This window comes from Diadema setosum, chromosome 22, assembly GCF_964275005.1.
Source record: "Diadema setosum chromosome 22, eeDiaSeto1, whole genome shotgun sequence".
NCBI classification, from domain to species: Eukaryota; Metazoa; Echinodermata; class Echinoidea; order Diadematoida; family Diadematidae; genus Diadema; species Diadema setosum.
Window position 1 is genome coordinate 23,588,647 of NC_092706.1, and position 26,918 is coordinate 23,615,564.

The 26,918-nt window shown below is 38.3% G+C and overlaps 1 protein-coding gene across 1 annotated transcript in view; it reads left to right on the forward strand.

The window, feature by feature from the left end:
* The first annotated feature begins 1,524 nt into the window (after positions 1-1,524).
* LOC140245097 (Krueppel-like factor 6) overlaps positions 1,525-26,918 on the forward strand; it is a 92,152-nt gene continuing 66,758 nt past the window's right edge. The window contains exon 1 of the mRNA XM_072324694.1: positions 1,525-1,790. Coding sequence (XP_072180795.1) covers positions 1,689-1,790 — 102 coding nt within the window. The 5' untranslated portion in view covers positions 1,525-1,688. The remainder of the gene's footprint in view (positions 1,791-26,918) is intronic.

The following is a 26,918-nucleotide window of genomic DNA, read 5'->3' on the forward strand; positions in this document are numbered from 1 at the left end:
AAGCCTACATACCTCTGGCGGTGTCGATGTCATTCGTTATAGATGGGTTCATATAATTTCTTCGATCTTTTGAAAGAAGTATATCTTCTTTGAGATCTATTGTTGTTTGTTTGTAAATCACAGATGATTGCCATGACATCAAGGCCCCGTTTTAGCAAAAGATATAATCTATTATAAATTTGCTTACCACACAGGCTGCCATATAGACTCGTGATAGAAATCAACTATATAATCAATTATAAATCTTCATAAAACAGGGCCCAGGACTGGGTTTCTCCCCGCTCCTCCCCCCTCCAGTTGAAACGTTATCGATAAGAATAAATCAAGAGGAAGAGATTGAAAGTAGCGATAAATATATTCTATCTTATTTCATGCGCATATTTTGCATCGTGTTATTTCACTTCATTACATGTAGTTTCCAATGTCGCCCTCTATACATTTATTATATATATATATATATATATATATATATATATATATCAGTATATATATACACACACACATATATAAATATATATATATATATATGCCACTATATGCCAAATATATTTTATATTGGTTTAATATCTCTTTGATATTATTATTATTCATAAAACATGTGCATAGACATGCATATATATGTGAATGTGTACAATGTATTAACGGCATGCTGGCATGTTTTTTTTAATCACAAGTACTCACCATACATAAAAAGTAAGAACAACTTCAGTTTTACTATTTCACCCTAAATCACTGCGTATTCGAGGTGTAGATAGGAAAAAAAAAAATGTGAATGACTCCCGACTTTAATGAAAACATATTTGATTTGCTCTAGGAGTAAGGCGATCTCATAAGTAATCAATCAATTTTGTCCTGTGAAATACCAAAATATAGCTACTAATATCTCAGAATCAAAATAAAATAAGGAAATTTGCGACCATGCAATTTGCAAGGAAATATTTTTTTTTTTTTTTTTAGATAGAAAGAGGATAAGTCACGTGTGGTGAGCCCCTTTTGCCACAAAATCAAGCACAAATATGATTTAATTGAATTTGAGAAAGTCCATTGTCTATGTTAGTCTTGTTGAAAACGTGAGAAGGAGATATTCTTATGTATCATGATGTACACCTCTACTAAAGTAAGTTCTAGTACATCGGGGAAAGTGTCAGAAAGCGGAGATGGTTGTTTTTCGATGCAATCTCCATCACAACTTGATGCCCAACTGAAACCCTGGCAGAAGATAGCTCGGCCAGCTTATATACCGATCCAAAAATAGAAACTGATATATTAATCGCGATTATACCAAATAAGGAGCCGACTCGATAGGTCTCTCTCCAATCGCAGATTTGTTGAATAATTCATATAGGATTGGGCATAAAACAAGCATTCGGATTGGTCGATTTGGTAATTGGTTTTAGAGCAGGTGCATCTCTAGCTGCCATTGGTCAATCGTGTGGGAAACTTTATGAGCATAAAATGCATATTCATGTTCGCTTCCGCGTTCGATTCACGATACACCGTGCATGCGCAGCGACCGAGGGGGGCCGGGTCGTTTGCTGTCGGTCCGTACGGTCTGGTCTGGCTTATCAAAACATTTCCCCATGTCACTCTAGAAATCGGCTAGGTAGCTGTATGAAACCTGGTGAATTTCTGGAGCCATTTCCCTCGGTTTTCTTGACTCTGGACTGGAAATTGGACGGTGACTGACAATGGATGCGTTACCCAGTGGTGGAATTTTCAACGAGCTCGAAATTATCGGCGAAACTGGTTGTTTTTCTGCCTTACCTTCTGTCGAGGAAACATGGAGTCAGGTACAGGATAATTATTCGGAAAATCACAGTACTACGCCGTGTTTTTAGTCAATTATATTCTGTTTTTGACCTGTGAGGTCAAGCATATTTTGGAATATGTTACATCTATGGTATTTCTCTCAAGATGTCACCAATATGTCAGCCATTTAAGCGTTGGTGGAATTTTAGCAGGTTTTTACTTCGCCTCTTCATCGAGGAAGAATTCTCACGTGTAGTGTGCCCTCCTCCATAGGTTAGCCTGCAAAGCGAGCACCTCGCTCGCTCGCTCGCTCGTAAGCACGTACAGGGAAAAAAAAAATCTGCCTCGTCTGTGTGTACAGAGCGACGAGCGTGTCAAATGTCTGTGTGTGAGCGTGTGTGTGGTTCATACATATTAGTGGTATATGTACATCAATGTCGTATGTCTGTGTGTCTGCCTCCCTGTGTGTTGATATGTACTATACTTTACTGACAAAATTTTGTACGTGTGGAATAATTGTATTGGTGGATCAGATCAATATTTTTGTTTAATGTGATTGTGTATGAGATTACTAAGAGTATCACATTTGCAATGCATTTAGAGTTTAAGCATAGGTCCATCTACTGCAGACATGTTTTTGCATCCACAGGTCATGCCAATTTCCCGAGGATGCAAATCATGAATATTAATGTACAAGATTCATAAAATTAACCTGTCTGGGACCATATTTAAAGCACCTCTGCATGAAGATCTGAAATGGTCGGCTAACATTTGAATCAAACCTACGCTTTGATGTTGGCTCCAGTTGACAGAGATATCAGACAATATACTGTAAGCTACATTTTTTTTTTAATTCTCAATTATCATCTTTCATTTCTTCATATTTCTGTGTTATGAAGAAAATTAGTGTAACCACCAACTATTCAATTTTTGAAATCATTTTCTCTTGAGGCATTGAAATGTGGAGAAATTATAAGCGTCAGATTGGAATGGGGTTGAGATGAAAAATGATGCACTTGCTGATTATTTGAAAATTATTTGTCTTCTTTAGACAGATATTTGACTGAAAATTGTTCAAAGGGGATGGATGCATGCAAATTACATGGCACAATTGCAATAGGATGATACAAAAAGGGATGATTTGATTATGCTTGATAAGTCTAGGCTAAAACAGATTCCATCTGTAACTTTATTTTTAATATGATGTAGCCTTTTAATAAGGGGCTCTCTTCTGGAAAAAAACAAAAAACAAAAAAACACTCATATTTTCCAATGCCTTCAAATCAGACTTTATATGTCATCCTGACGCAACATTAAAAAATAATATTTTTCTGTTGATTTCATTGGAAACTGTTATTTGGTTATGAAAAACAGTGAAGAAAAAGAGGTTTCTGTCCTGTGATTGAATTGGCTTGCATGTACTGAAAGTTGATTGTGCATAGGATTTTTACTGTTTAATAAAATCTGATTGATATGGCTGTGTTTGATATTGTAAAAGATGTGTAATATAGATGTTTAGGTATTTGCAGAAAGAATGAACAGGGTCTTCATGAAAAAAAAAAAAAAAAACCGGACAGCTCATTTCTGGCATACTTTTGTAGGAAATGTAGCAACGGCTAGTTCTGCCTCATGTACACTGATAAGTATTAGCAGTTGGTGCTGCAAGTGTAAGCATGTGTACCTATACCTTCTAGGGCTGCAGTGTGTTTGTATTGTCTTGCAGCGATTGTTAATGTTCCCTAGAAGGTTGAAGCCACACACTCCGATGTCCTCTGTGACAGCCAATGACACGGCATGTACAATTGGTAGTTGGCCGGATACATGTTATGTAACAGCTTTCGCCATGATGTCACTCCGGTCTGCTGATTAGAACCTGCTGGTCACTCGGCTTCCTCCTTGCAACACTGAGGCTGTCGTGGAAAGTGATGACTCTGTGAATGGAGTCGACACAAACGTGGCATTGTACGATTTTTCGCTGAAGAGTAGTCGCCATGGTGTTGTTGAATCACTCATATGTATTTGAATTTATGTGTCACTTATATTCCCTTCATCCATTGGGGAGGGGGCATTTCATGGAGCATTTTGTCAAGATGGGACAAATTTACTCTCAGCCAATCAGATGCAAGGATTTCGGTAGCTTATAACTGTCAGGAAAAAAAAAAAGTCAGACAAAATGCTTTATGAAATGCCCCCCAGGAGCAGTTCAAAGGTAGCTTGTGTTGTGAATGTCTCATAAATGGGCATATGTGACCACCCGGCTCAAAACCCACAAAAAGTTGCAGTTGTAATGGACCAAAATAGTAATCTGGGTTGACCCACTCAAATTTTGATGATTTACCATTTAATCTTACCTGGGAGAGTGATCTCTTCTCTAACCTACTGTCAAAATTTGGCCACTTAAAACAAAACTACTATTAGCTTTTTTTCTGGACCATTTATGTATATATATATATTATTTTTTTTTCCCCAGACAGGCACTGCTTTCACTGTGATTTTCATTGATGCTTCTGCACAGTATGCCTCAGTGACCCTAATCTGTAAATCCTCTTTACTCCCCGTTTCTATAAAAATACACCTCATAACCCTCTCTTCTCTCAATCACTTTTTGAATGGGTTTAGGATGGTACAATCCTAACAAGTTATGTATCATGTTACAGGTTAGAGCTTACCTGTTTAACCTACATGTATGTAGAAAAGTTTGAATTCATTTTGACCTACTTTTTGTGAGTTTTGAGCCAGGTGGTCACATTCTATTTTTTGAAAGTTTCGAGAAGATGCAAACAACCAATGTGGCAGCCCTCTGTGGTGTTTTGGTGATTCCCCGAGTTGACGTTGCGTCATGTTGATTGCATGTCATGAGATATTATCATCCTGGTAGTCTGTGAACACTCAAATTTCCCAGAAGGATTTCGAAGGGGAAAAAAATAATGATCAGATATCTTGGGACATATTTTATGGCCACATTTCATATGTCATACTCGGTGCTGTATTCTACCTGATTGGTTCGAAAACGCTTTGGAGGAAACCCCTGGAAATAAAACCATTTGATCAGGATGATCAAGAATTCATGGTTCAGTCGTGCATTTCCAACCATTCTCGTAGCTGCCAATCTGTGGGCCTACTACTGTAAGTCCCACGTCGCATGCTTCCTTTAAACCGAAAATTATAATGCGATTCTCTCTCGATCCCCCCTTTCTCTTTCCCTCTCCGCATGGTCAGTATCTCTGTATAGGCCCGGAGCAAGGCTATCTGTACGGTAGAAGCTTAATTACTCCTCAATGGAAAGTTGCTGGCCCGTTAATTCAGCCCCTCGTTTTGATTCTAGTCTTATTCTCAGACTCTTGTCACTGTTGAGGAGGAAGGTATTGATGCGACAAATAGAATTTGACACACTGTCACCAGCATGTAATATTTGCAAATAAACTCAGTGTTTGTTCTGTGTAGACCATGGAAAAATATAATTTATCCCTGCCCCCCTCCCCCCCCCCCCCCACACACACACATTAAAGTAAACATCTGTAAAAACTGTGCAAGTTAAATTGCACATTAATGGTTTCAGGGAACGATATTGCACATTATGCAGACACAGATAAAATCTTGATTGTACTTTGACTGTACAGCTATCTTGTTGGGCCACATTGTACAAGTTATTAATACCCAATTCACTTTTGTTGGTGTGTGTGCATTTGTGTGTGTTTGCGGATCTGTTACTGAAGTTGGTCTCCTTTTAATCAGGATTTCGAAACGTGACCTTCCGCCACGTGTGGCCATTGAGGTCACCGAGCCACTTCCTGTTTGCGTCTCTCCTCTCAAAATGCATTTTCAATACAGGTGATGCAGCAATTTGGCAAAGCCTTGAGTCATGTGATTAATTACTATGCCACGCGAGATAAGAGCATCCGGCACAATATTTGACCGCCCTCTGCAATGTGAGCCACTATATTTGGGAAAATATTCACAGATAAGGCTAGAATCTGAAGCTCAAATTTAACAGTGAAAGATGGGGGAAAAAATCCCTCTTATGTTAGAACATTATCCCCTAGCCATTCAACCAGTCTGTAACTGAAAGTGGAGTATAGTATGTGTTACAAGATATCGTGTGAAAGGCATGACACCCTGATGTACTATCCCATACTGATATATTTTGAAACAAAGGCAGTCATAATAGTAGATATGATGAGAGTTTCTCATGCAGTTAAAGTAAATCACATATAGCGGATGATTGTTTAAGAAATACAGTTACCCCATATAAGTGTTCATACAGTAACAAAATACAGGCATAAGTATCAATTTTTATCACGATATAAATGCCATTGTTTGTGTGAAAATTGTTAATGGAAATAAGTTGTAGTACCATTTCTTCTCAACCCTATTGATAAATTGCATCGCACACTTCAAAAAAATAAAATAAAATAATGTCAGTCATGTGAGAGACTACCATCGCATGATGAAGATAAACATTCATGAGTGGTGTATGACCCATTCCCTTCCGATCAATGCTACATAGCACATTACCCATGCAACCTCACACTCCCAGACTTCCCTACATTATTTCGTGCCATATGCTCTCTGTTGAGCTGCGTGTTTGCTACAAGTTAGTCTGCTGTTCTTGACACGTTTAAATTCACGGTCATCGGTGATGCAACCAAGGTGAAAGGCATGAACAGCATTCAACTCATTGCAAAAAGATGATAATTGCAGGATAGTAGCTGTAAACATAATTGCATTTCCAGATGAAATATTAAATTGTACAAATGGTGTCTATATTTTTTGTTCAGATGTGGGAAACATAGGCCCTATCTGCGTAGGGATACAATTGTACATGCAGTTTCCCATAACAATTCTATGGAGGAGACATGGGCAAATCTGAACTAAAATACATGTACCAAGTTTATTTGTCATAAATGTTGGATCATTCACACACATCACACCATATCACGTTCAGGTAGTGCACATTGAAAGTAAACCCCAAAGCAATATTACCAGGGTCTTTGCTGTAGCCTAGCCTTACATGGTGTTGTGTAATTATATGCAGTTGTGTGTAAGCTGATATATGGCCATAAAAAAAAAAAAACACATATTGGTGCAGTCGTTGCTGTCTAATTACCAGGGTATTACTGGAGAGATTGTACCAATATCCCTTTGTGTTCTTTCATGCAAATGAGGACTACGTAGAGATTTTCAATGTCGATGATTCATCCCACGTTGTTTACGTTGAGCGAGGCCTCTTTGTTCAGCTGTAATAGAGACCAGATGAAAGATGGCGATCAATAATTCCTTTCTATGTGAGGTGTCTACTCTAATATCACATGTGTCTACAATTTTTCTAGCACATTGCACATGTGCAAATTTGACATAAAGTAATGTGTAACTGAATATAGGCATATTTGCACTTGCTTTTGTTAGTCTGTGTTCAGTTTTTCGAATCCCCAACGAGTCGATGGGAGAGACCTTTGTCATTTTCTTTTAACTCGTTCTATACTGAATTCTGAAATACCTACAGGAATAGACTATAGACTTAATACGCAGGCCACTAGGTTCCCGTAAAGGAATAGGTTAATATCAGATTTGTGACTTTCACAGAATTTGATTGTTTAATCTTATCATTTGGTGGTACAGTAAACTCATACTTCAGTCTGATAAAATTCTCAAGATGTATTGTGTGTTTTCGGTTTGTAAATGTGTGAGACCATCATTCAACATTTGTGTGTTTCCATGAAAAGAAAAATTACCAAAAGATTATGTTTGTGATGCTTTACATTTACACTTGTGAATGTGATTATCACAGTAATGTAGGGAAAAAAGTGTTCAGCTATAAATGAATTCCTCTGCAGCTCAACATGATATAAAGAAGTTGAGAACTGTTTGCTTTATGTGTGCTTGTGAAATCTATTTTGGGCATGTGAGAGAGGCTACCCCAGTGATAGTTCTTTACATTTACACTGTACACATGCTCAAGGTACATACGAGACATTTAAAAGTAGGTTGCCTGGTTACATCTTTGGCAGGGCACTCAGTTGACGGAGAATGTTTATCTCTGCTCAGACTTTAATTGAAAACTTCAGATTGCCATGTTTACATTAAAGATGATGTGGGGGGGGGGGTGGGGGCAGCGGCATTACATTTGTGCATTTCCTTGTCTGTCTTGATTATAAATATTGGATTGCAGTGTTCACACTATGTGTTTTGCGCTTCCTTCTTTGAATATTGCTCAGAATGTCAGAGTACATATTGCGCTGATCAAATATGTATTAAAGCAGTCCAAACTTCCTTGTTGTGCCTCTATGAATAGATTCTATCAATATGAAACACTATGGTAAAGGCCTGGTATAGTTTCAGTGTTAAAAAAAGATGCCCTCCGAAAGAAAAACATGTTGGTACAATGTATGTTCCATTCAGGTTTCCTAGTTAGATGAGTTCCAATGTGTTGTACAGTCTACTGTAAGTCATGTTTAGTGCCTGAGTTGTATTGTCCTGAAATTATTGATAATACAACATGCCTGTAGCATTCACTCTTAAACAAAATGAATGTAAAAAAAAAATGCAGGCATGATGGAATATTACTCCTTGCCTTTTTACAAGATCACAAGTGCCTTTTACATGTAGTGTACAGGAATGTATAATATTATGATAAGTGCCTTTTATCATGATTTCATGGACAGCAAAGTTGTTAGGCTGTGTATGGTGGTAGTTTCTGTAAGATTATATGAAAGATTTATGTGTTGATAAGTGTTCTAGGACTTGTGCTCATAGGAGGAAATGTGTTAAAAAATAGTGATGTATTTAAAAAATTTGGAGGAAGTGGATTCTAGAGATCATTGTGAAGAGAACAGGAAGGAAGGCGTGTCCTAGGCCATATGGCTTATTAGAGGAACGAACATTCAGAGTTGGATTCGAAAAAAAATATATATCATTCGTCAATGCCAAGTTATAAATAAAATGTCTCTTTATGCTCATTGTAGATACATGTTATACCTGTTTGGTGTTTCTTTTTCTCAGATTGACACATGAATGAATGAGATGTACTCGTAACTTATTGTTTCATTGAGCTGGAATAGTTCCTCTTCTATTATTCACAGATTTCGAATGAGCAGGAAGATTATTTTGGGTTTGTCGCTTGTAGACCATCAAGTCTCAATTTGTTCCAGTGTGCAGTAGATGAGTGGAAGAGGGCAGGTATCCTTGACGATTCACCGGCATTCATTCTCCGGGCAGGTGGAAAATTTTGGAAGATGATACGATGGCCTTGACTGTCCTCATCTGCTTGCCTCTTGGCGAATTCAAATCAGCTGAGATGATGCGGACATTTTTTTTTTTCCTTAGTGCTAAACATGCTTGACTTGTGAATATTCACATGTACACTGTAATGCCTGCAAAGCTTGATTTTTGATGATGTTATTTTCATATGTGTCCATAGTTTGGTGGTTGAGATGAAGAGTGGAGATGGGAAATGGAATTACAGTATGTGACTTTCTAAAGATCTCTCCTTGACTATCTAGTATCTATATAAAATAATCTAACATGACAGTGTATACACGAGTCTTAGAAGGCTCTGCATTGTATTGTTCCTGCATGCATAAGATATAAATTTCCCCACCCCCAAGTCTGAACTGTGGGTGACACTTCAGTTGAGTGACATGTGAAAGTCAATCATCACCTCCAGAAGATGATCTCATTAATCACAGAGTCCTCCTGCTCCAAGAAATTTGCTCAAGAAAAAGAAAGAAGGAAAAAGAACGCTAGACACATTTGTTCTTGACTAATATTTGTTGTACCTTTTTGCAAATGATAATATTCTTCACCTGTGTAAGTGTTTGCTTAAAACCTGTGCTGTCTTTCAGTTTTAGAAGGTAAAGTCAGGAGGGGGATGCAAAGGAAAGGATAAAAGTTAGATTTGACCCTTTGAGAAAAGAGAGAAAGTAGGCGGGAGGATTTGATAATGGGAAGCACGTATTGGTGAACTTCACAGCTTTAAAGTGCTCGAGCAGACTGCACAGCCTATCTCTACACTCTTGTTTAACGGACTTTGCTCTCAGCCAACACAAATATTTCCACGTTACGTGCCAGGTTGCATACAGTCAGCTCTGTTCCTCAGGCAGTGTATGACTTGACCAAAAAGAAAAGGAAAAAAAAAAGAAGAAAGTAACATTCTTTGCACATGATTCATCCAAGAGGTACAAATTGTAGCTTCAGTGTTTAAAAGGAACCTTGGACACGTTTGCTCAAGAGCATTAGACTATTAAATGTCTTATCTTCTGAACAACATGTTTGTCTCCTTTCAAATATGAACACTCAAGTCAGTTTGATCAAGTTGATGTCACATACATATGATTATACATTTGAATCTGGCTATTAATAATTAGGATCTCAAGTAAACACTGATGGAATTGCAATATTCTGAGCTTGTACACTTGTATCTGGGCTGAATTGTGCTTACCTGAATCCAATCAAGGCATAATGCTCTTTGAGCTGTAGTCATGCATGGCAATGATTGCATTATGACTTCTCCTTGTGGATTTTTTTTTTTTTTTTTGGCTGCAAAATAAACAGCTTGTTATAGTCACCAACAAATTTGACTGCCTATAATATATTGGAGAAAGATCCAATGGAACTAGTTACAAATGTATATCTCTACCAAAACAGAAAGGTATTTAAGACTACATGTACCAAAATTTACCAATACTTGGGAGAGAAATTGGGATCTTTTTTTTTTTAATGTGCTGCCATTTGAAAAATTTGTTGATAGATTATGAAGGTAAGAGACTTTTAAATTTCAAAAAAGAATTAATTATCTTTTGTTTGTTGATATTTTCATGAAATGAGAGAAAGATTGTAATTGAGGAATCTATACATGATAACACATAGGATTGAAACTGAGGAGCTAGTTGTTAGTCAATGCAGCATTCAGGTTTGCATGATTACAAACTTCTTGAGAACTAGTTCAGGTTTGATTGGTAGTTTGATCACTTTAGTCTTATATGTCTGCTAACATTATACAATTGAGAGTATATGACTGTACTCTCTATTATATTATGTACATCACCATACAACACACACATTGTATGTTGCGTGGATGTGCAACACTGGAGCTGAACATTGTATATGCCGAGCCTTCCTGCAGTTAGTGTTGTTGTACATGTGATCACATGACGTGGCGGCTTACTGCCTGCTCATTCTGTCTGTCTGATTCTTGCTGGTTGTGATCACGTATCAGATTTCAGGATGAGTATTTTTGCCGTTGGGTTTTAAAGAGAAATGTCCTTACTCTGAGTTTTCTTTTCCTACCTATTCTAGAGATAGGCGAAAGAGAAGCATGGAACTATACACACAAGTTTATTGTCTCTACAGATAAATAAATGTAATAATTGTAATGTGAATTCATATTTCAGCCGAGCAAATCTGTGCAGTTTTACCTACCAGATTAACTCATTCAAAGCAAAGCAAAATTATCAAATTTCTGAACTTTGATTTTGAAACCCAGTGATAGTCAACCATGTTGAGATTTTCTGTCTTTGTATTGAATGTGTTTGAAAGATTTTTGAATGTTCCACATAATCCTTACTTATCAGTCATTGTAGTGCTATAGCTTCCGAGCATATTAATCTGCAAATTAGAATATGACTGCCTATGCCATAATGAAAAAGGGCATGCATACATACCCCTATTTTCTATTTTGACATTAGATACTGTTGTACACGTAAAAGTGTCAAATGTGTATATTTGCATTTTATGCCTTTTGGTGCATGCCACAAAATGGTGATTATGACAGCCATTATTGTGGATGAACAAGAAATATATCATCTTTCATGGGGTGAAATATGCTGGTATGAACTTCAAGGATACACTGTCGACAAGACATGGAATAGCCCAGCTGCATTTGATACATTACATAATTATCGTGTACTGAGTTGTATCTGATGCATATTACAGTGTACAGTGTAAGTGGTAGAAAGATGTTCAGTATCTCTTTGATAGCATTTGAGAACAATCAATGCTTTGCACACACACAAAAAAGACTCATTTTCCAATATTCTCAACCGAATGTTGGGTACAGTACATGTATGTTCAAGCCAAGTTTAGCTGGGACAGTGCTCAAATACAAATGAACATGTGTGCAATATGAAGCATGTTGCACAGTCATACATGTATGTCATGGTGAATTGAATGAATATTTAGACTGCCATGGCAATTAAAAATGTCAAGATGTAATATTAGAATGCTTATAGTTCTCCATGAGACAAATTTGCCTTTAAAATTTCAGGAGTGGAGTATGACTCAATGGACGTAGGACAAGGTGCATCTTCCTCGCCATGGTAACGCTTCCCTCAAGAGTATTAGCTCTGAATATTTTGTGACTACACCTCCAAGTGCCCCGATGTGAGACACATGAAAACATTGTGCTTTTCACCCAGTTTTTGTGTATTTGGTGACTAATGCTGCCGCGCTCATTTATATGTGCATTTGGATAGTCACAGAGACTCCCTGGCTGTTACAAGCTGGCCATGATGAATTGAACAGGCAGTAAGTGTGAATAAATGGCCCTTTTGTGATTTTGAACTTGTGCTCAAATATCACAAAGTTCGTGAGAAACTCATCACCTATAGTCCTGTGAATCATACTTGTCAAACATTGTAGATTCTGCAGAGTTTTAATGTTATAATTTTTTTTATGGGCTATTTATGGTTTGTTGCATGATTTATGGATACTTTTTCAGGAGATGAGCAGGCTCTTTTTACTCTTGGTAATGGATCAATATTACATGTATGACAAAAGGAATTCAGTCATTTTATACCTTGTACCCTGGAGCTGCAGTAGCCCCCTGTTGATATAGAAATGAGCATTCTCATGTTCCCAGCTGTCTAGAGTATGTGTGTGAGGGTATGTTTGTGTGTATGTGTGTATACAATCCCCTGTATGTGTATAATGTGTGTGTGAGAATGAGTGTGTACCCAGGTGTTTCGCCACATGGCTCAACATGCCGCCCTGGTATAAATTTTTCATTACGCAGTATTTATCTTGTTCTGTCAGAAATCACGCCTCGTTGGATCTGAAGAAAAAAAAAAAACGGTGAAGGCCACACTGAAAGGACTTTCCCACACATAGCACCACCAACTCACCAAAGTTTGAAAGGCTCTGTTGTGATGGCTTACTCTCTTTCATGAGAGTCAATACCTCTCGTTTTTGGTCCGTATCAACCCCTTAGTGTAGATTTTGTTGTTCTCCTTGCTACATCCTCCATTCCAAATGCCAACCGCAAATGTGCGTAGGCACTAATTCAACATACACATATTGACAGTGGCGGAAATTGGCTGCAAATTCCCTCCACGCATTGGTAATTAATGTTTGCCCAAAATTATTATCTTACCAATCAATATTGAATGGTGTGTGACCCGTACGGTTCCTTGCCCTCCCACTGATTCTCTTTAATACCAGCCTAAGTATTTCATTCAGGGTGTCACGTTCAGGATCGTTCAAAGACATACTGCAAATGAAGGAAAAAATTCTGAATCATTCTGACATACCATGCAGCATTTTACATAGATTTACAAAGAAAGAGCCATTGCCTTCTGCCATGTTGTCTGTCTGTCTGTCTGTCTGTCTGTTTTTGTTCTGTTCTGATTTGGGGAAGTATTGATACATCAATATGTAAAGAAAAAAAAATGATAGCAGTTTTGACAGTCATTGTAGTGGTCATTTTGTATAGTCAGCGCAATAAAAATGGCGTAAAAATGTGTTTTCTCAAACATATGAAGAAAGTAATAACAGGACATTTTGGCGGCCACTTTCACCGACTCTGCGAAGTAAACACATATTTTCCAAAGACGGGACTAGTCTTCATTAAAGGCTGTTGTAGTCATAACATCCTCTGACGTGGAAAAGATGAATCTAAGAGGTACAACAACAGTGGACTCAGTATCATTCATACAATGAACAGTGTAGCTCTTAAGACTTCCTGCTCATATTGAGGCTTGTAATCATAAAGAGGTTATCAGTTACACAGTATGGTGTCGGCTAAGAGTCAAGTATGCAATAACTATTGCTCCTAATGGAAGGTGTTAGGTATTCTGATGTGAATGAAAAAAAAAGCACTTTGTATAAACAAGAATGCTACAGTATAATTAGAATGGGGTGATTGCCTCCAGTGACTTTTAACAAAGGCTCCAACCAACCGCATATTTGTTTTTCACACCGTTTCATCTTGTTTCTTCTGCATGTTGTTCAACATATTTAGAGTTCTCTGCTGGAGTCCTGCAAAATTTGTTATTTTGCTAGAGGAGAAGTTTTAGCTTCGAAATAAGCGGCAGTTTCTATCCCTTTGTGTGATAAGGCAAGAACACGATTTTCCAACCAGTACTAATACCCCAAGAGCTTGTAACACAGTTGTGTTACTCAAATAAAGTAAGCTTGTTTTAGAGAAATAGATACAAGTGGTAGGAATGTGTGAATTGTGGTGTAGGTGTGGACTAAACATGGCTTTCTTTCAAGCCCCACCCTGTGTTTGCTCTTTGAATCTGACCCCCTTGGTGGTCATCATGAGGGGAGGGATGGGGTGAGGGTGGGTGTGTAGACATGGAGGAAACTGACCAACCATCTTCCATATCATCTGATCATTATGTCAGCTTGATATTGCTATACATATATAGGCTATATAATTTTCAAAACAAAATGTAAAGATTTTTATCACCTTCCCTAGGAGTATAGGAAGATGGGTATTATATAGCATAGTATTGCCAATACCTACACTTGGTCAATGCAAACATTTGAAGTTAAAATGTTTTGATACTTAGCTGTAGATATTTATTATCAACACATGAATCAAATATGAGTAGATCAATATGGGTGGGAAAATAGCTGGAGCAGTGGAAGCAGAAAAAAAAAATGTACGGAAATAGAGAGAGAGAAAAAAAGAAGAGAGTTAAAGAAAGAGAGGGAGAGAGATATGAGAGAGATGGAGATATTCTGAGAGTGAGTGAGAGATTGTAATATTCAAGGGCAAGGTGGGAAAGTATGCATCCATGTGTGGTGCTGAATCACAACAAATGATGTCATCGAGTGCTCCCCCGTTGAGCTCGGTCCATGGGCTGCATCCACGGCTGGCAGCCCTTCTCAGCGGTTGCCATGACAGGCGAGAGAAAGTTCGGCAGGGATGAGCACGCCCTCGGTGGGGGGAACCTCTACGAGCATCTCCTGAGTGACCTTGTGCTCGCCGATCCCACGGAGATCAAGCTGCGACGACGGTTGGCCGTGTTTGTTGTGCTGTCCACCTTTTCCTTCTCCCTCCCCTCTGCCCCTCACCCACAGACAGAGAGACAGACACACATACACACATACACCTATGCTAACATACGTACAAACATACATATATATTCTCAATTTCTGTCTCTCTCACCCTGTTACTCTCTCTTTTCTTTCTTTCTGTCTATCTCTCTTTTTCCTTGGTCTACCTATCTATCTTTTTAATCTATGACAATATCTATCTCTTTTATCTATCTATCTATCTATCTATCTATCTATCTATCTCTATCTATCTATCTATCTATCTATCTATCTATCTATCTATCTATCTCTATCTATCTATCTATCTATCTATCTATCTATCTATCTAACTATCTATCTCCATCTCTCCCTCACTCTCTCTTTCTTTCTTTTTCTCTCTTTCTTTCTTTATATCCCTGAGGTCTGGTCTCAAATGGCCATCATATGACTAAAAAGTCATAATCTTTGCCCTGGCCTGCCCAGCGGGTGTGTAATTGTACCAGGACCCACTGAAATTATCAAGTTCAGCCATCTCCCATGGAGGTCATGGATGTACGCTCAATATCCCAAGTGTGAGAAGGTGCTTGAAAGCAGATGGGACTTTGCAAATGAACATAATCATTATAAAACAGGATTGTTCTGTGGTCATCTGTTTGCGGTAGTATTATGTTTGCTTTGTCATCCCCCCCCCCCCATCACACTTTCCTCGAGTCATTTTACATGATCTATGCGTAAGATCTACTTGTATCTAAAACTTCTTCCTTGTACTAACTCTATCCAACTTTTCCTTTTACATGTAAATTTTGATGATTATTTTACAGTTTTGAAGATGCTATACTTTTCCAGTTAAAGTTGTTGCTTGTTTATATTCCTAAAATGTTATTGGGAGCTCAGACAGGAAGGCGGGAAATGACGTATGGAGATTGAGTAGTTGAAACTGATAACCAAATCAAGTTTGTCGTGTTTTGAGTTGCAAAGCCGATATATTCCGAGAGTAAAATGTTTACATTCAAATCTAGAATGCTCATCTACGTGTATGTCCATTGATGGTTTTTGTACTCCACCCACTTTCTATTATTTTTAGACTGTAGGAGTTGGAGAGGCTAAGAAAAGAAAAAAAACAAAACAAAACAAGAAAGGTGAAAGCAGACAAGATGTTGTTTTTACACAGACCTGGGAGTGTTAGCTTGCAGTGAGCAAGTTTGTGAATGTGAAGAACTTGAGTGTGTGTGAGGACTCTCTGAGCTGAAAGTGATCTGCACTGTCCAGTTTGACACACTGTTTGGAGTTTCGTTATTTGATTGTTGTGCTTTTCCATTTAGCGAGGTTATTTTCATGGGCACTCAGTATTGTTTCTTGTTTGATTCTGTTTCTATGAAATGGAGACTCAACTTGCTCAGCAAAATGCCCAATGCAGAGAAGGCTGTGGAAATTTCCAACAAGATAGAATAGGGAAAGAGAAAGAAAGATGGGAGACGGAGACTTGTCGGTTAAAAAGGAATACTAGTATGTTTTTGATGTTTCTTTGTGTTTTTAATGTTATTTTTTAATGTTTTTTTATGTTACTGTCAGTGTTGCTTCTTGGTTGTTGTTGTTGTTTTTTTTTTTGCTCCTCTTGATTGACTTGAATTAGCTTATCAAAATTGGTAAACACCAGTGATACTGTTAATGCAAAAAATGAAGGAGAGAAAGGGGGAAAAATGTGTTTAGGCTGATCACATTGTATATAAATGAGAGTATTCATCTTGGAAGAAGTCCCAATAGATTTGGTACATCTATGTTGTACAATGATTTCTATGAGGCCATTTCCAAAGCTGTACAGTTTCCCACACTGACATAATATCTTGCTCTCTTTCTCTCTCTCTCTCTCTCTGTCTCTGTCTCTCCTTCTCTCTTGCTGTCTCCTTGTCACTCCTCTTCCTTTCATCGGTCAACATTATCCCACTGAACAATGTGTATTCCAGTCAATCAGCTCTAACTACGGCATGAATGGCCAGCTTCTATGGCGTGCAACAATTGCGGTTCTTTTCGAACAAAAGCGAAAAGCCTCTTTACGGAAGAATGGATTCCGGGTTTACTTTTGTGTTCAAAGAAAAGGCGAAAATTCCGATCTGCCCTGTGATTTTTTTTTTCTCTCACTTCTCACTACAAGTACCTTCATTCTCTGGATGTCTTCCCCCTCGTTGCATTTGAATTATGAAGGAATGAAGTATTAAAGAGTACTGAGGCATTTGTGGCCGCTGAGTCACATATAATGCTCTGCTGTCCAGGACCATGCCAATGATTATGTGCCTAGCAGCAAGTTCTCCATCATTCAATACTGTACGCTCTTTGGACAAACTTCTAATGATATTGGATGTTAAAATTGATGCTATTAATCAGAACTTGCTTGACAAAACACAAACTGTCATGATGGTTATTCTCTATACCTCTGCTTGATTTGTGCACTGGAATTTGTCATTGTGGCATATGGCTTCTTTAACTATGGGCAAGATTAGGGCATGTGGATTTATTCACCTAGCAAAGCAGTAATCCTGATCTGAAGTCAGTACCATGTAATTTGCAATACTTTCAAGAGTAAAAGGTTGAGATTACAGATTCAGTGACCAAAAATCAATTCAGTGATAGAACTGGTTAAATTTTCTGTTTCACATGTATACCTTGTCTGTGGTATTGCACTGTGTCAGCATTTGACCATCCTGAAATAAATTTAGAATATTTTCAGGAGTAGTTTCCCCACTTGTCCTTTTTCTTTCGAGATACAAATGCATGCTGATCCCACAGTTCTAGCTTTGTACATCATATGTATGTGCAATGCCTTTTGTTTTCTTGATAGTTTAGATTTTAGCATTAACTGTCCACAGTTGTTGTTGACAGCTTTAGAGCAGAATTCAATCCCCCCATGCGAAATTCAAGGTAATGCCACAAAAGGAAGTGACAGGGGAAAATTTGCTCTTGTGTAGACTAGCAGTTTCTTCTTTCCAGAAACATGCCCATTGACTGTGTTTGTTGGCAGTACTGACACAAATATGGGTATGTTGGACTGTTATTGTGGTTTGATACCAATGGCATGACGGTGGCTTGATTTTGAAATTGCAATCTTTAATTAATATTTTGTGAGGAATGTCACTATTATGCTCAAAGTGAAATGCTGCCCTTCTTGATCTAATCATGGATGGAAGTTTGTTTGTTTTTTTTTTTGTATCTGAAAAGCTTTAGCCTAGATGAATGTTATGCCAATTCAAACTATGATCATTCTGTTTCTCGGGCAGTAAATGAAATTCTGTTTCTACAATGGTGAGAGAAATTTTTCTTCATGAATTGTAGATGACAGAGAAAGAGAGTGTAAAAATCAAATTGTAAATGTCAAATTTGGAGGGAATATTTACCCACATTTTGACTATTTTTAGAAAGCTTTGGAAATTAGAAATTAAAATTTATATTCTGATTTCAAGCAGTAGGAGCTTGAGAGATACAAATGAATGTGGCTTCCATGTTTGTGAAGCTGTGAAAGAGATAGCAGAAGATGTACCCATGTGACTCTCTGAAACCAGTGGAATGAGGGATCCACTTTTAAGATGATGCTGTCCCCCGCAAAGCGAACTCACAAAGGGGCTAAGAATTTGTGGCTAGATAATCTGCATTATCGTCTGCACCTCTGGGCTATCCTCTCTAGCATCGCAGGGGCTTATACCGCTCAAATTGATGGCTAATTCAAAGTAAATTATAGAGGCTGTACTTAAAGCTTTCTTCTTTTTTTTTGGTGAATGCATACTCTGGAATCACAGGCTTAAATCTGGCTGCCCTCTCATGCAGATTAGAGTCGTGCTTGCTTCACTTCACTTTGTCCAGGAAATTCAGCGAACAATGACTTTAAATCTCCATCTCCTTTGCCCTTGAACTGCAGTTGCCAAAGACACCCCTTTCATCCGATCTTGGACTCACCACAAACATTCCTCTCCCGGATTTTACGGTTAAGATCCTTATCTTCTCAGAGTTCTTTCGCGCTTTGATTTTTAAAACAGTTTGGCCATTTTCAGTCCGAAATATCTCAGCTTCCTAAATAGCGTGTGAATTAATGCAGCTATCAGTTAACCAGGAATTAGATATAAGGATGCGCTGTCTTAATTCTTTAATACCAGAAATGCCTCTATCACAAAAAATGTCCACATGAAAATATTTATGTTTCCTCTTCCTTTTTATTTGGAATCCAATCGTGAAGATTCCATGAATGTTTCTCTGAAGTTGACAGTGTCTGTTGACATTATGTTTAGAGTAATTGTCTTCCTTTGAAGGTTAGAGGTAAAATGCTACTTTGGGAAAGAGTTTTTAGTAAATGATTAGATGCCAGTGTGTGGGGGCAGGGTGACCATCTGTACACTGTTCATTTGTCATACATGCATCTAGCTCTTCCAAGATTCATAAAGCTAACCAATGGGTTAAGTGGTAGTGAATTAATGGTAATCCACTGGCATTAACTCTAGAGCCAAATTGCTCCCAAGACCAAGCTGACAATTATCAGTGAAGAAGGCAGGAGCCACTGTTATAGATCTTACAGTATATTAAAAGGATAAGATTAATGAAAAGCTGATACTTCAAGGAAGATGAAGTTCACTGACTTTAAGTAGTACCGGTAAAGTCTTTGATGCTTTTTCCTTCTCTTTTTTCTTGTACTTAATGTATTTTCCAGGGGCTAGAGAATAGGGTTGCATATGTAACTGATACTCTGCAAAGTGACAGAGACTTTCATCAGGTTTTTCTTCTTTTCCTTTCTATTAGTCTTGTTGTTGGACTCTTTTTTCTTCTTTTTTTTTTTGGGGGGGGGGGTCATTTAAATCTCTGCCTGTTTCAAGCTCCAATTGTGCATGTACAATGACTTTGGTAGAATAGAGAGAGCTTCTCAATAGCATTCAATCGATACTGTCCTCGGACCACTCCAGGAGGGACAATTCATGAATGAATGGCTCCGACTTCCAGGGGACACTACAAATCCTGATTTTCTCCCCTCCTCCCCCCCCCCCCCTTCCATCTGAAGATCATAGAATGAAGGGTAATAGAGGGAGGGTGAGAAACAGAGTGAATAGTGTCTGATGTCCACTGTCGAAGCTTTCTCCCTTTCACCTTCTTTCACACCAGCTTTAGCACCTCATTTATCCTCCCTATGGCACCCCCCCCCCCCACAAAGCTCATTTGTTGTGCTTAGAAGCCAGTCTGACTGAGGCGACGTTGGCTGAAAAGACATAACTGTTTATAAAGAATTAAAATAAAGGCAAATCCTTCTCTACCCGACATGGTGTAGACATCTTCTAAAGCCCCGAGATCTTGGCATTGTAGTGTCCAGTACCTGTGACTTAAAGAGGGAGAGATAGAGAGAGAGAGAACTGTCCTTTTCTGCTTGACATGGTAGGCATTTTTTAAAGCCTGGAGATTTTTTTTTTTTTTTTTTTGCGTTGAAGTGTCCAGTACCTGTGATTTCAAGTAATACAGAGGGAGGAAAAAAAAAGTCCTTTTGTGAGTTCTTCATATGCCTTGTTGACTTAGTCCGTATAGATTGATTGTGGTTGACATGAATGCGATGAATAATATAATTGAAGGGGTCGGTGCAATATAGTGCTAACCCACACTTTTGTCAAAATTGAGTTACATGCATTTTCATAATCCTTATCCTTCACTCTAACCTCCGTGAAAATATCATATTTTGATTCAACCAATAAGATGGTTAAAAATGCATACATTCATGTTTTATTAATGTACAATGTATGGACTTTCCAAACATTCAACAGCGATTATCTCAAAATGACTATTGTGTGGGTTAGCACTATATTGCACCGACCCCTTCAATTATTAAAGCAGCATGGATTCCATCTCTGCTGTTACTAAAATTTCTCCTCTAAACATCTTGCTTTCGCTGCGTTTGCATCTCTCGACCGTTTCTCAGCAGATCGTAAAACCAGAAACATTCGCATCATCAAACTTTTACGAATTGGACCCGTTGGCATCTCACCGATATAGGCCTATGTATGAGATATAAATATAGTAATGATTGAAATACATGTCGAGTTAAAATGAAGTTGCTAATGCTGATAGGATTCCTTCAAAATGAATACAGTTCCAGGATTCATTTGGTATCGCCAATAAGGAAGTCATTCATGTTTTGCCCCTGCTAAAATAGTTTTTATCATATGTGCTCTCTTTGCTGAAGGAGAAGGAACAACTTGTAATGAAATATTGTAGGCTTGAAACTTCCTTCTCCAAGTTGGCAAAGTAGGAATCATAGCTTCAGTAAAGGGTACCGCAATCAGATACAGCAGTGTAGAGTTTACCATTGCCTTTTCCATAGTTCTATTGAAAGTCCTATTCCTGTTACCCACACCTGTGCCAATTCCTTCCTGTGAGGTCATGTGATTACTGTTGTTGTTGTGTGTTTTTTGTTTTTTGGTGTTTTTTTTTTTTTTGCATTTTTCTCGTTCTGTGGTAGAAATGTGGAGATGAGAGTGCCTTTCCTGTTCTGAGCAGGATCTGGGTGTCAGGGTAGAATGGTGCAATTGCCGATACTGATGCACGTGTGGTGAGTTCCACACTGGAATCCACGCCAGCGATATGCCAACAGAGGCCAAGGAAACTTTAAATGATGCACAATGATGGGATAGAGCTGTCTGCGATGAGTTTTTCTATGACCAACGCATTGGTCAATTTATGTCTCATACAGTTCAGGGTCAGATAGGAGACATGAGAATTCTTTTAAGTCTGTAATACGAACAGCAGAAAATTAAAATAGCAGTAATATTTCTTCTTTACTTATTCAATTTTAAGCACTCATGAGCAGTTAACCACGTACAAGACATTTATGAAATATTGCTATATGTACATATGTCCACTTTAAATGAGGTTGGTTTTCTTTGTAAGTTAAAGGGAAAAAAAAGGATGCAAATTCAGACTTGATTCTTTTTTTAAGTATGATGGTCATGCAGGATGCATAAGATACAGTAGAGCTGCCAAGAGCCGTCGTTGGGGAAGTGGACATATATATTTGCAATTAAGCTGTTCAAATGATGCATTCTAGCTCATCTTCCCTTCATCCCCCAGGGTGAGTGGTCACTATGGTTGATTGGTCTGACTGCATCTCGTCGCCACGGAACCGTGAGATGCAGTGTCACATTCCGTGATCTAGTCTCGTGATATTAGTCCCGCATAAAGAGTGATACAGTGGACTCCCGTAATTTATAACGATGTCCTCGAGACTGTCAGTTTTCTTTCGTTATATCAAAATTTCATTATTACCGAATGAATAGACAGTAAAAAACAGAGAGAGAATAATGTTATGGGGTGAATTTTTCTCTCATTGTAACCGGAATTTCATTAACCGTCTTTGTTATAATGGGAGTGCACTGTATTGAATGAGATTTTACATTAAATCTACATGCAGTTTTGTAACATGCAGTAAAAAAAGTTCTATCAGGTATTAATGTGTTGAGTAAAGCTGTAAAGATCATCCAGCCATACTTGTTTTAGATATGACTCTTATTACACTTAAAGGGACTGTACAGTACTGGTTGAGGTGGGGATTCATGTTTTGAACATTCCTGTAAAGTGAGATAATGAGAAACCTGTTATGAAATATGAAAGAGCATGTAATTTTAAGAAGGATTCAACGTTTATTTGATTAAGAAATTGAAGGTTCATTTCGACTGTTTTCCTGTCATAATATAAGAGGAGACATCAAGAACTAAATCTACCTGAAATTTTAAAGCGACATTATTTGAAATTGGTGTAAAGGCTGATATTTTTACAAACCTGTACTCGCTAGTGGCACATTTATAATGGATGGATGGCAGTGGCTTATGTCTTTGACAATGTGGACCAGCATTTTATAGTTTATGCTTATCTCAGACAAATTGTCTGTCACATAGATTTGTAGTAGGCCTATATTATTCAATAAGAAAACATCTATTATTATCTATTCAGGACAGTATTGCAATTATTCTAGGAACACTTTCACATGCGTTCTGGGCCTATGACAAGTGTTAAAATGTAATCCGTGGTCAGATGCATGTCTGGCATCAAATTTTCATTCATTTGTGCCTAAGGAGGAGACTAATCAATACCAAGTAGGTTGTGGTTCAGTGCATTTCCATACTATGATGCAGAGTTTTATCTTGATTGATCATCAGTATCCATTTATTGTTGGAGGGGAAATGATAAAACACAAAAGAGAAGGAAAATAGACCCTGGGATAATGACAGTAGATATTAGGAGCTTAAAACCTACATTATATACCAGGTTTGGTCTCCACAAGATTATGAATTGAGTGTTTGTGCCTCTGAAGACAAATTGGTCAGAACGCACATCATGCAACCGGCGGAATATAGTGCTCAGACAGCCTGTATCATTACAACTTTCTACCCTCTTTTGAAGCTGGCTGTTGTCACTGGAAGGCATAAAAGAGGAGTGAAGAATGAGGCAAAATTCCAGAACTTGTGTTGGTGTCTGTGTTGACAATACTAGCCAGTTTGTTATGTAGGTCAGTAACTCCTCTGCTATTGTTGGTAGAAAAGCCAGTTTTTTATCATCATTTTAAGGAAGGAAAAAAAAAAAGAGAGAGATTATTCGTGGGAAGTTGATGGAGGGACTGCAATAAAAAGGAATGAAATCTATTCTTTGAGGAAATAGAGGTGGAGAGAGAGAAATATTGACATTATTGTTTGACCTAAGCTTTGCTAGCCCAAGGCAATGAGAGAACAGTTGCATAAAGTGTGCATAGATTCTGAACTTCATGCTCGCAAACACCTCTCGTTTCCATGTAGATTCGCGTCGAAGCAGTGTAGTGGGTAAAAAGGGGGTACAGGCACGAGGGGAACAAATTTCGGTCAAAATCATTTGGCGGAGACTAGCTCGGCTTGCTCTTGATGGCTGGAGAGATGGGATTTGAAAAGTTGATGGATGCACGACTTGAGAAGGGCTGTCAAGCGGGGATTAATTCTAGGCTGTAAACTACTGCAGCAACTTGGCACGCTTATCCATGGAATGATGCTCGTGCTGAGCATTTAAATGCAGAAGCCTACGACCAAATGTTCATGAGGAAAGATCCCCCCTCCCCAAGAAAAAAAAATATTTTCATACATTTTTATTTTCTACAGTGGATGTGTCCCATTCATGCACACAAAACACAAAGAGATAGAAGTAAAGGATCAGTTTTTAATTTAATTTTGTGAGACAAGCACCACTTCATGAGGAATAATTGATGAATCAAGTACTCAAATTTATTTGCCTGAAAACTCCCAATTTGCAAGATGGCAAATGCAGGCAGATTGCCATTTCTTTCTTTGAAATATGTGTTCACTGTTATATTTAGACAAAGTGTTCTTTTTGGAGATTTACTCTATTCCTGTTCTGACACAGCATTGCAGTTTTTTCCCCTCATTTCATAAAACAAATACTACATTACAGTATTCATTAATAGTACATAGTGGATAGGTTGATAAGATAGGAAATTTGATGGAGAGATAGCCAAATGATCAAATAAATAAGAATGTGATGAATAAATTGCACATTAGCTCTCCATGGCAGAAATGGAAATGTTCTTGTGGTATTTGGATGAAAACAAGTCACCATGTGATATTTTAACTAAGGGGGGTAGATGTAAATGATATGTCACATGTTATTAAATCATACCATATGTCCCTATGTTTACTCACAGCTCATTGATTGGTTCGGAGTGGGCGTAATTCAAATCTAATTCGACGTCGTAGATGTGTAAGTGATGTGTGAGAACGTGTGATATCATGTGACACGCGTAAACTGATGTGACCGCGCGCTGCCCTCGCATGTGTACCTTTGCTGTCTTTTGCGTCATGCGCTGTAATTTGTCATGTGATGTTGCGCGGTCATTAGTGAGATCACTTCGATGATGTTGGCATAATGTTGGGTCTGCTGCAGATGTACAGCATGGAGGCCTACATGTGTTTATATACTGTAAGCAGAAAAGTAGGCCTACATCTAAGATTTTTCAAGCTATATCAGGTTCTTCTTTACCTGCAGCCGGAGAACAGTTCTATTGACTGCTTAAATGTTTGTAGTCTTATAAAGCTCCTCACCCAGTTGTGTTGGTATCAATTATATTCAGAGAAATTAAACAATACCAATATTTATTATTTATTTATTTATTTATTTATTTGTTTTTGGTGCTTAGGTGGCATAGAACAGTAGTGACATCAGAATAATATTTTTTTTTTCTCCTCACATAGATGCTTTTTTGTTTTTCTTAATAGCATTTGTGATCTTATTACAAGTATGCACACTAAAGCAGAAATGTATACATTACAGCAATATGTTCAGTTTTTTCACCTTGTATTGATAGTGAGAGTTGTTTTTTTTATCTTCAAGAAGGAGAGTTTCAGCATAGTTTTATCGCTCTGTAGGCCTACTTGAAGATCAGATGCAGTTCTGGCAATTTGTTTGGGATGAAGCCGCTCGGCCAGCTATCCCAGCAATCCGCTCTGTCATATCTCGATACGAGTTCAGCCCCCTCAGATTTATGGGATCCATTCGTCTCTCCGTTTCACAGTCAATTAAAAGGGCTGGGGGCCAAGAATTATGACAGCACCACTATGGATGCCAGTCTACAACTCTTCCTTACCACCATCTGCTTGTCATATTTGTCTCCCCTGCTCTGTAAGAGGGGGGGGGGGGGGAGATTGGAGGGTAGGGGAGGGGAAGAGGGAGTGGGAGGAAGGCTGTCTGTCAGACGTCCAGTACTTGACCATGATGAATTAATACAAATTGCTTCAGCCAAACTCCCATAAAATGTGTGAGATCAGGCATGAGTTCTAGAACATTCAGTCACTTCATCTGATTAGATCTGATGTAAAGTACTGTGATGATGTGATGTCGAGCTGTGAAACAACTAAAATAGTTTGTAAGAGTTCTATGCATGTGCAGTTATTGTGTTGTATTACATTAGGATCATGGTTCAACTTTAACCCACTGTTATGTGGAATGCTTACAGGTAGTGATCATCGAAGGGATGTTCTAATATATTTTCATGATCCAGTGATTTTCCAGACTACCTTACCTTCCAAAAGGGTTTGGATAAAGGAAAAAAGAAATACATACAAGATGTGCTGTTTTTGGAAAGCCTTCTTTTCCCTGCTATTTTGATATCATGATGCATCTTGTAGCATAAAGTGGATTAGTCTCAGGGGGAAAAGAAGAATGTTGTGTGGTATTATTCCCACGATGTGTGTTGCCTGCTAGAGTACATTAAATAGCCAACACCGCCCCACCCTCAGTCCCCTTCACTAGCTGGTTCCTTTTCCCCCAGTTTTCTTTCTATCGAGTGGGCGCAGGCGAATTTCCATGTTTACTCAAAGTTTTAATGCAGCCACAAGAGGTAGATGATAACACAGCCATCCCCGTGGTAACCAGTCTTGCTCTGTTTGGGTTGGAAACGTTGCCATGGTAACAACAAGGACATGTGGGAAGCGGGGAGAGGTGAGGGGAATGATTCCGAGCGCCATGGCAAAGGGGAAGAGAATTCCCACACTCTGCCCGGCAGACCTCCACGCTGACGAGTCACAGTTCCTGATTGAACATGACACAAATTTTTGGCAGCTGAAGAGAACTGTCGCTATCCATTGTAGCGCTCTTTTAATACGTCCCACCGATAAAAACCCGGCTATGTGTAAACGTCGACAAACTCTCATGCTATCTATCACAGTAGCTGTAGAAGAAGTTTTTGATGTGGTTGATTATTTGCTAGTATGGAGGCCCTGAAACCCCTTTGCTGCACACATCAAAGAAAAGATAATGTGAACATTTGAGGTCTTTTAGCAATAAAATAAAACTTAAATAATAGGTTAAAACCTAAATAGAAATTTGTATTGTGGGAAGAGAGAAGAAAAAAATCTTTTGTT